At 64.7% G+C, this 9706-nt stretch overlaps 1 protein-coding gene across 2 annotated transcripts; it reads right to left on the bottom strand.

Moving 5' to 3' along the window:
- Positions 1-1918: 1918 nt before the first annotated feature.
- On the bottom strand, positions 1919-9348 carry Chga (chromogranin A). Of its 2 annotated transcripts, XM_048362354.1 has the most exons (8): positions 9292-9348; positions 8626-8672; positions 6941-7034; positions 6534-6602; positions 5462-5560; positions 3761-4147; positions 2943-3352; positions 1919-2358 (listed from the first exon to the last, which is right to left on the bottom strand). In XM_048362354.1, exons 1-8 carry the CDS (start codon positions 9335-9337, stop codon positions 2275-2277), a joined length of 1236 nt encoding a protein of 411 aa, XP_048218311.1. In that variant the 5' UTR covers positions 9338-9348; the 3' UTR covers positions 1919-2274. The 2 variants fall into 2 exon arrangements, with proteins under 2 accessions (XP_048218311.1, XP_048218313.1); XM_048362356.1 differs by lacking the exon at positions 3761-4147.
- Between the last annotated feature and the right edge of the window lie 358 nt (positions 9349-9706).

The raw sequence follows: 9706 nt of genomic DNA, 5'->3' as shown, positions 1-9706 counted from the left end.
TGAGCCCAGAAGAGAAGATGGAGCAGGGCTTCCCAGACAGCCGCCAGTGCGACTCCGCCCGTCCTCGCCAGCTTCTCTCCCAGAATTCCACGCTGGCTGTTCCCTTTGTATATCTAAGTCCATGCGTGTGTAAGTGACCCCACAGGTGGTCTAAACCCACGGCCCCGCCCATGACTTTAGGGGAAGGGTCACGTGTCTGCTCCACGTGCTCATGACAGCTCGGGCGACCGTCTCTGCGATGGCTGTTTGGGGGATGCGGAGTTCCTGTGTTTATTTACCAATGGTGGGGGGTGACCTACAGCCTAGCGCGGCGTGGCTAGTCGGTGTATTTGTTACTCTGGGGCTGTTGTGTGAAAGGTGAGGAAATAAATACCTTACAGCCCAGCACTGGCTGTTCACCTCTGCCATCTGAGGAGCATCGTGTGAAGCCAGCCTGGGCAGGAAAGCCCACGGGGCTCTCATCTCCAAATAGCCAAAAGCTGGAAGTGGACGTGTGGCTCAAGTGGCAGGACACCAGCCTTGCGCAAAAAAAAGCCGCCGAGAGCACAAGGCTCTAATAAGTTCAAGTTCCAGCACGGGTACCAAAATAAACAACTTACACTTGCTACAACACCTAGTTAATAATAAAAATTTTAAAATTAAACAACTTGCAGCAGCAGGCAGCTATTTGGAGGAGCTGCCTTTGCCTCGGGGGGGGGGGGGCTGCGGCCGTGGGCAGCTGGCCTCAGCCGAGGGGCCCGGGATAAAACCCCTAGACAGCAGCTGTCCCCACCCTAGTACTGGTTTTCCGTGGTCCTGCCTCCTCCACCCGGTAGGGAGATAGCAAGTAGTATTCCCGTGTCCTGGATGAGGAAACTGAGGCTCTGAGAGGGCCAAGAAGGCCTGCTAGGCCCTTCCACTGAGAATGGCCAGGCAGGGGACTCCAGCCTGCAGGCTTTCCATGGGCCCTGCCTGCGTCCCCAAGGGGGTGAAAGAGCCTCGGGTCCCGGCCCATGGGGCTCATGCTGTTGTTGAGGAAGTTCCAGGTAGGATGCCTACTGCACCCCTCCTCGGCACTGCCCACGGGGCTGGCTCCCTCTTTGTCTTGCTCGTAGATGAGGGGCACTAGCCAAGAATAGCAGCCCCCGGCTGTCCCCTGACCCCCCTGGTCCAGGCTGCGCCCCCTGTGGTATAGGCTCTGAGCACAGGGGTGAGGGCTGTTGGGGCTGGTGAGGGTCCAGGCCCCCCCCCACGGAGGGGAGGGTTTCTCCTCGCCAGGGCTTGGCCCAGCCATGCATGTGGACAGGCCTGTTGGGCTCAGGGTGGCTGCAAGGCTGACCCTGACCATGAGGGCACCCAGGCCGGCCTGGCCCGATTGTATTGTCCTACAAGGTCCCCACATCCAAGTGCTTGGAGCATCACCCCTGCCTGGGAGGGATGAGCTGGGTCCCCTCACTCTCAGAACTGGGGCTCATGTGCTGGATTGAATGCGCAAGACTGAGCTGGGGAAGCAGGCCCGTGAGCGCGCTGTCAGGAGAGGGCAGCGCACACCCACGAGCCCACTTCCGGGAACCCGGGGGGGGGGGGGCAGGCCTGGTCCCTGGCCCAAGGCTGGCACTGTCCTGCCCAGCCTCCCAGAGGGCTGGGCGGGGACAGGGCCCGCAGAAGCGGTGCCCAACCCAGTTCCCATGTGGCTGGGAAAGGAGAAAGGGGCGTCGGCAGCCCCCGCCTGTTCCCACAGGCTACATCAGGACAGGCCGGTCCCCCATCCTGCAGATGGGGAAATGGAGATTCAAGGCCGAAGTCAACAGTGGCGAGGGGCCAGAGAGGAGTTCTTTAGGGAGACGGAAATGCCCTCGCCCCCCTGCCAGAGCCAGCGCCCCCCACCACCCGCTCAGAGTGCAGGGGGAAGAAACTCCAAGAAAAGCCAAGAGCCCAGCGCAGGTTTATTCTTCCTTAGATAAATTTTATCTGGACTATATTACAGTTGGAAAGTTCTCAGCTGTCCCCCGGAAGTTATTGCATTTGTGTCCAGTGGATAAAGAAGGTGATGGGGAAACTTCTAGAAAGCTGCCTGTGTTAAGAGGAGGAATGATCCGGCTTGGAAGTTGAGGGCCGCCCTGCAGGAGCGTCCAGGGCAGGCGCTGAGAACAGAAGGGGAGCGAAGGGCACGGGGGTGGCACGGGGCGGGGGGCAGGGGGAGGCTGGAGGCCACCTCCCTCCTGGGCGCAGCCTCCACGCCCGCCAGCCCGGGCCTGCAGAGGGCGCAGCGGGGCCGGGACCGCGTGGGGCGCCTCAGCCCTGGCGCAGGGCCTGCAGCTGGCGGGCCACCTTCTCCAGCTCCGCCTCGATGGCCGACAGGCTCTCCAGTTCCTGGTCCTGAGAGACAGGAGGGAGGGTCACCGGAGGCTGCCCGCCATACTTGCAGGGACCACAGGCTAGCGGCTGGCCCTCATCCCCGCCCCGCTGGGACTCGGGCCTGCCCCCCGTGCCCCGCGGCGCCCACGTGGCCCTGAGCAGGCTGGGTCCCTGGACCCCCAGGCCCATCTTGCCAAGCTGTCCCCCTGCAAAGCTCTAAGCACCCCCGGTGCCCCGGCTTGCCCTCACCTCTACAGAGGATCCTGTAGCTTTGCTAGTCCCTGGGTGCCTCCCGGGCTGCTCCCAGGGCCTCCCACCCCGGGCCTCCCCCCCATCTCCTGACCCCACCGAGCTCCCGTCCTCCCCCATCACCCGTCCCCACTGAGCTCCCCCCCACCGATCACCAGTCCCCACTGAGCTCCCCCCACCCATCACCAGTCCCCACTGAGCTCCCCCCCACCGATCACCAGTCCCCACTGAGCTCCCCCCCACCGATCACCCATCCCCACTGAGCTCCCCCCCACCGATCACCAGTCCCCACTGAGCCCCCCCACCGATCACCAGTCCCCACTGAGCCCCCCGCGCCTCCCCCCCCCCCACCCCACCTCTGCTCTGCGGTTGGCGCTGCCCTCCTCCTCCTTCTTCTCCTCCACCACGTCCTCCCTGGAGGACGGCCTCCAGCCCCATCGCAGCGGAGGCCCGGGGAGGCCGTAGGCCCGGGCTCGGAAGGACAGCCGCATGGAGCGGTCGGGGTCGTCGTCCTCGTCCTCCCTGTCCGGCCGCTTCTCCGCCGTCAGCTCCTTGGCCAGCTGCTCCATCTTGCTCCATCGCTTGGCGTCCCCCCACTCCCTGGAGAGCCGCTCGCCGCTCTTCCCACCGCCCTGGAAGAGGCCCCGGGGGGGCCCTGCCGCCGCCTCCTCCTCCTCTTCCTCCTCCTCCGTGTGCCCCGTGGGGTCCCGGGCCTGCTCGGCCCCCAGCTGCCCGGCTCCGTCCGGGGCCAGCGCGTCCAGCCCACCTGCAGCCGGGGTAGACGAGACCAGGAAAGAGGGGCTGGCGCTCCCCACTCCTAAGGGACGTGTTGGCCTCCAGCCCGCTCACCCGAGCTTAGGGTACCCCTCCCCGCAGGGAGCCTGCGCCCCGTCTGTTGCGCTGCCCCTCGCTCAAGTCTCCTCCTGCCTTCCGGGTTGGGAGAGCACCGCGTGGAGGAGGGCGAGCTGCAGGCCAGGGACTCGGACCAACCAGGGTAGGAATCGGCCTTTACTACGAACGAGCTGCGCGGCCCTGGACAAAGCACCGAGCCTCCCCGAGCCTCGGCTTCCCACCCACGACGTGGGACGGGTGGCCACGTCTCAGGATTGGTATAAAGGTGGGGTGAGGTCTCCTCCCGTCCACTTGGGTGGGGGGGGGGGATCACTCTACATACTCTCGCCTTTCTGGATGTTCTTGGAGCCCAGGGCAGGATGAGCGTCAAACGCTGCCGTGGGGTCTTCGTCCTGCGGGACGGCCTTCTCCCCAGCCTCCTCCTCTTCCTCCCGCGGCCTCTGCGCTGCGCTCAGGCCCTGGGAGGGGTCCTCGCGGCTCCCCACGGCTTGGGGGCCTGGCTGCTTCTGGCCGGGGAGGCTGGCCGGAGCTTGGGGGGTGGTGGCCGCCTCCTCCCCAGGGGCCTGGCTGTGCTCTGGAGCTGGGGACCCTGGCCCAGGCTCTGGGGAGGCCTGGGGCTTGGTCCCCTGGGTGGCCCCACTAGGCTTCGCCTCTTCAGCGTCCTCTCTCTTCTGCTGGGCGTCCTCTGGGGCCGCCTCTGTCGTCACCTCTGTAGAAACAACAGGCAGAGTCAGGCCCCGGGGAGCACCCAGCCTGCGGGGCTCCCCGAGGCCAGCGCGGAGTCAGCGTCCAGAGGCTCTGCCTCCAGGAAGCCCAGCCTGGCACAGGGCTGCCGTAAAGCAGAAGCAGCCCAGCACCTGTGGCTCACGCCTGTCATCCCAGCTACTCAGGAGGCTGAGATCTGAGGATCACGGTTCAGAGCCAGCCTGGGCAGGAACGTCTGCGGGACTCGTACTTCCAATTAGCCACCAAAGAGCCTGACCTGGAGCTGTGGCTCAAGTGGTAGAGCGCTAGCCTTGAGTGGAAAAAGCTCAGAGACAGCGCGCAGGCCCAGAGTTCAAACCCAGTACACACACACACACACACACACACACACACGCGTGCACACACACACACAGAAGCAAATTTTAAAAATCAGAACTTGAAAAAGTACTCGGAAGACACAGCCCTGGAGCAAATCCTGGGTAGTAGCTGAACTGCTGTGCGGTTCTGGGCAACGCCTTAACTGTTCGGTGCAGGAGGCGACAATCCTCGCTACTTTAGGTTTGCATGAGAAGGGTTGTAGTTCATTTAGTCCTTGTGTTTTCCGGCACTGGGGCTGGGACCCGGGCCCCACGCTTGCCAGGAAGCGCTCTACACGTGGATCTGTACGACTTCAGCCCTCCTGTGTGTACTCTATGGAGATGGCGTCTCCCTGACTTCACGCAGGTCGATCCTTCTGCCTCCTTCTCCCCAATAGCTGGGATTATAGACATGAACCACAGCACCCAGCCTTTGGATGGCAGAACTCGCTGCTGGAGGAGACACTGGTGGACACACAACCCCCCCTCGCGCCCCACCCCGCCACTGGACTCACAGACCCGCAGGAAGGCGAGGCTACCGTCCCGTTACGCAGCCTGTGGAGGTGGAGCCAAGCCCCGCCCCCCTTCACACACACACGCGCGCGCACACACACACACACGTGTGCTACACTGCCCCCTCCCACAACCCATGGAAGGAACCACAGTGGTCCAGACTCTGGATCTGGGGGGGTCCCCCAGTGACCCGCAGCAAAGCCAGTGTGGCTACGCACAGCTGTGGTGCTCTCTGCACCCCCGATGGAGACTCCTGGGGACCGTCTCGCCCACCCCTGGCACCACAGGGCCAGGCCGGGCAGGGGCCATTCATAGCTTCTCCCAAACAGGAGGAGGACCACAGCACCCCACGCCCGCAGCTGCTCTTCCAAGCTCCCTGCGGGTCACTCACACGCACGTGTGCATGCACACGCTCGCACACGCGTGCCCTGTGAGCCAGGTGTGCCTACCTTGCGCCCCGGCCGCGTCGCCCTGGCTCTGGAGGACCTCGGAGAGCTCCTCCTCAAAGCTGCTGGGCCTCTTCTGCTGCTGCGCTCGCTCCCTGGCTCCTGCGGGAGGGGAGAGGCCAGGCACCCTGGGGACAGGCCTGACACACCTGTGCACACCACTGAGCCCTCCGCCCTGCCTGGCGGCTGCGTGCGCAGTTCCAGGAATGCCTAACCAGGCACCGTGAGAACCAAGGCCCCTCCCAGTCAGCTCCCTGACTCAGTTTCCCCACTGGGGAAGGAGGAAGGGAAGCAAGCCCTGCCTGACAGAGCCTCGCAGAGCTGTGGAGGTGTGAAAGGAGCCGAGGGTGCAGGGGCGGAGGGGTGGGTGCGGTGCCCTGGAGACCCTGGGCAGGAGGCAGCAAGGACCCTGGCCCCCAGGACTCAGCATTGATCTTGATTTGGGCCCCAGTGTGGTGGGGCGGGGTTTGTCAAGCCAGGAAGGAGCTGGGGGGCAGGGACAAGAGCAGCCAACCCTCCCTACTAACATGCTGTCTGTCTCTGCTTGATTGCCCCCAGGGACAGGAGCTCACTACCTCCATTCCCAGGCTCATCTGGGCATGTGGAAGGTCAGGTATGGGGGAGCAAGTGGGATCCTACCTCTTCCAGTACCCCTGGAGTTGCTCAGAAGGGGGCAGGGCCCCTCCTATCCCTGCGATCAAGTGACTTCTCTATTTACAGAGGCAAAGAACCTGTCTGCATTTTCATCCTGAAAACATCTTGGCGTGGCAGAGCTCCAGAGGCCCCGGGCCTTCGGGGAGCAGTACCTGACCCTAGCATGTCCCCACTCACGGGTGACCTTCGGGGAGCTGTACCTGACCCTAGCGTGTCCCCACTCACGGGTGACCTTGGGAGAGTCACTCAACCTCTCTGAGCCATCATCTCTCTAACAACATCCATAACCAATTGATCGAGGTACATGGAGGATCCCACTTTCTATCCTGGGTACCTGACAGGACCCTGCTCAACCTTCCACCTTGGTTTTCTGGCTCAGTCACTGGCATTTACCCAGAATCCGGTGCAGTGGCGGCAGTACCTTGGAGAGCGAGGTCTTGGAGCTCTTTCAGCAAATTCTGGTGTCGCAGGATGGAAAGAATGCGCTCATCTGCAGAGGGACATGGGCCGTTTCCAGGGGAGGGCAGGGAGAGAAATGGGAGGAGGGGGAAGAAAGAGAGGGGGGGAGAGTGAGAGAGAGAGAGAGCGTTCTGGGCATTTTTTTCTGAACCCTCAACCCTGCAGTGGTACCGTAAGCCCTGAAATGACTCCCTCCTCCCATGGTGCCACTCGCTCTTTCGCTACACAACAGAGGCAGCCGCTGAGCCCACACCCAGACCTCTAGGAAGGGGCAGCAGGCCCTGAGGCCCACCCTCAACACCCCTCTTCCATCCCAGACTCCAGGGGTGTCCCCCGACCCCCACCCCCACCCCAGCCTCTGGCCCATACCTCCTTGCAGGGTCTCCAGACACTCGTGGCTCACAGGCCTGGGGCTGGGCTTGGACAGCGAGTCGGAGATGACCTCCACGATGCACCGCATGACCTGGGGAGACGGCAGGGCGGACTGCGGCTCGGCGCCTGGGGCCGGAGAGCGACTCCCACCGCGTGCCCGGCCCCGCAGGCCCAGCCGCACACATCCATGGGTCTCCTGTGAGTCCGGCAGGGCACTGCGGACAAGCTAGGTGCCCGATAAATGAATCATCCTAGAAGATGGTGCCGACCACCCCCAGCCGTGCCACCCGGGCAAACAGCTACCTCTCTGCACCTCAGTTTCCTCTTCTGTTAAAATGGGGGTGGGAATATCTTCCCGATTGTACTTCCTAAGGTAAAGAGGCGCCGAGGAGACGACACGCCGCCGTAAAGCACGAAGTGTGTCGCACACACCCCGGGAGGGACCCGCGCCGTCAGGGCAGGTGGGGAGCGGGATGTGTCAGACAGGCCCGGGCGGCGCTGGCGGGGAGCGAGGGGGTGGAAGACTGCGTCTGTGCAGTGCCAAGGCAACCGAGCCACAGAGCCGGGATGGCAAACGCTCCGCCCGCGTAGCCCCGACCTCAGGATGACCCCAGACCGCTGGGCAGAACGTGCTGACCGGGTACGCGGAAACACCTGCACCCCGTATCTCCCGGCCACCACCAACGGCGTCCCCAGGGAAATCAGACTCCCCCCTGTAAGGGCAGATTCTGGGAGAGAGGAACTGGAGAGTGTTCCGGAGATGGCTGGGGAGACCAAGGGGACCTCCAGGAAAATCAGTGCCGTTAACTGAGGACCTACTATGTGCAAGGCACTTCCCATCCATGGCTCCTTCGCTTCCCATCTACCCTAGAGGGAAAGGGAAAGCTCAGAGAAGTGAAGGAATCTTCTCAAGGTTGCCCGGCTTAGAATGGGAGGCAGAGGTTTCAGTCCTGGCCTGGATGCCGTTTTAAAATAGGAAACACAACTGAGCAAGTTGAGGCTGAAATCTCCCAGATGGTTTTTGTTTTCTTTGTAGCCTCCAACAGAAGAAAACAGCTCTTGGGATGTCAGAAATCTCTGACACTCAGGTACACACACACACACACACACACACACACACACACACACACACACACACACACACACCAGCATGTGGGTAAATAGTCCCAGCTCAGAAGAGAACAAATTCCAAGTATGTGTCATGGGTGTTTGTTACCTCCACAGGAGCCGCTACGAGAGTCTCTAACACCCTTTTCTGAGTGGCTCCATCATCAGCTCCCGACTGTCTGGGACGTCGGGTAGGAGGGCTGAGAAGTTGCAAGGGAGGGCGAGTTGTGGGCAGAAACTGGGGACGGGGACAAGGAGGAGGCCCGAGCCTGGGCAGGTTGATGAGTAGCCACCCCTTCCTGCACCAAGTGGGCAGGACGGTGGGCCGGGGGCTGCCCCAGCAGGTGACACCGGGGTCCCTCTGGGTTGCACCTAAAGCTCACCAAAGGCCAGAGAAGCCCCTCGGAGCGGACAGCAGCAGGTTTGAGAGCTTATTTCGCAGGCTGTGCCCAGGCTCAGCACCTAGTCCCGGCTTTGGCTTTCTGCCAAAGTCCCTCCTGCAGCTGCCCAAGAACTGGCTGCGAGGTGTCCTCAGGAGCCTCCCCTGCCCCGGGCACCCCTGGACCCCTTCTTACCTTGGCATCCCCTTTATTCATAGGGCTGTTCACAGGAAGGGCAGAGACTAGAAGAAAACGACAGCACGGGGTCACCGCGCGGAGGGCCCGGCCTTTCCGACGCGCTCCCGGGACTCGTGCGTCCGGTGCTCCCCACCCGAGTGTCCCCCCGCCCCCAACCCGCACGCGAGGCCCGTGGCTCTCCAGCCCGGGCTGCAAGCTGCCCCAGCCGGCGGCCCCGAGGCGGAGGCGGCCGGGGAGGGCCTCGCCCTGCCCTGAGGGAGCCCCGGAGCCCGGCGCAAGGAAAACAAGGCCAGCGAGCAGCGGGGCGCGGCGGGGACGGACGCCGCGTGGAGGGGACCCCCGGCGCGGAGGAGGGAGACGCGGGGGTGCGGGGATGCCGAAGGAGGCGGGGGGCGGGGGGGCGGCCCCCCTCCCTCTCCCCATGACCTTGGCCGGCCGGGCGCGGAGCCCGTGCTGCCCCGGAAGCCACCAGGGCGCCGAGCCCAGGCATCGGGCGGGGGCGCGGGGCCCCCCGTCCTGCGAGGTTGGGGGGTCGGGGTCCCGGTGCGCCGCGGGGCTGGCCCGCGGGCGGGGGCGGGGCCGGGCGCGGGGCGCTGTCCGCGGTGCTGAAGCGCAGCGCCGGCGGGGACGCCGCCACCCTCGCTCGCTCGCTCGCTGGCTCACCGTGCCCGGCGCAGAGCAGCAGCGCCAGGACGGCGGCCGAGCGCATGGCGAGCCGGGGAGCCGGGCGGCGGGGGGAGGAGGGGGGGCGGAGGGGGTGGGCCGGGCCGGGCCGGGCGGCGGGGGTCCGGGCAGGGCCGGGCTGGGCACGGGACGGGCGCGCGTCGTCTGCCGTCTGCCCCGGAGCCTCTGCGCGCCGCGCTGGAGCACTGCAGTGGCGGCAGCGCGCGGGTGCCCGGCTTTTATACCCCGACCCCGGAAGTGACGTCATCGGGCCGCCCCCTGCCCCACCCCGCTCGCTCCACCCCCCCCACCCCCCCCCAGCCTCACCCCTGGCCGCCTCGGCCCCACTCGGCCCCACGCCGTCCCGGGGCTGGCAGAGCCCTGCGCTCCCTTCCACCAGGACCTCCGAGCGCGG

Source organism: Perognathus longimembris, chromosome 14, assembly GCF_023159225.1.
Source record: "Perognathus longimembris pacificus isolate PPM17 chromosome 14, ASM2315922v1, whole genome shotgun sequence".
Taxonomy (NCBI): Eukaryota; Metazoa; Chordata; class Mammalia; order Rodentia; family Heteromyidae; genus Perognathus; species Perognathus longimembris.
Note: the sequence above shows the minus strand (reverse complement) of the source record. Positions and strands in the feature narration are given on the sequence as shown.

Coding starts and splice junctions, on each gene's coding strand:
- Chga (XM_048362354.1), bottom strand. CDS start 9,337: ATGCGCTCGGCCGCCGTCCTGGCGCTGCTGCTCTGCGCCGGGCACG. Junction 6,603..6,940: donor TCTGGAGACCCTGCAAGGAG/GTATGGGCCAGA, acceptor GTCCCTCTGCAG/ATGAGCGCATTCTTTCCATC. Junction 4,148..5,461: donor CGACGCGGCCGGGGCGCAAG/GTAGGCACACCT, acceptor TTGTTTCTACAG/AGGTGACGACAGAGGCGGCC.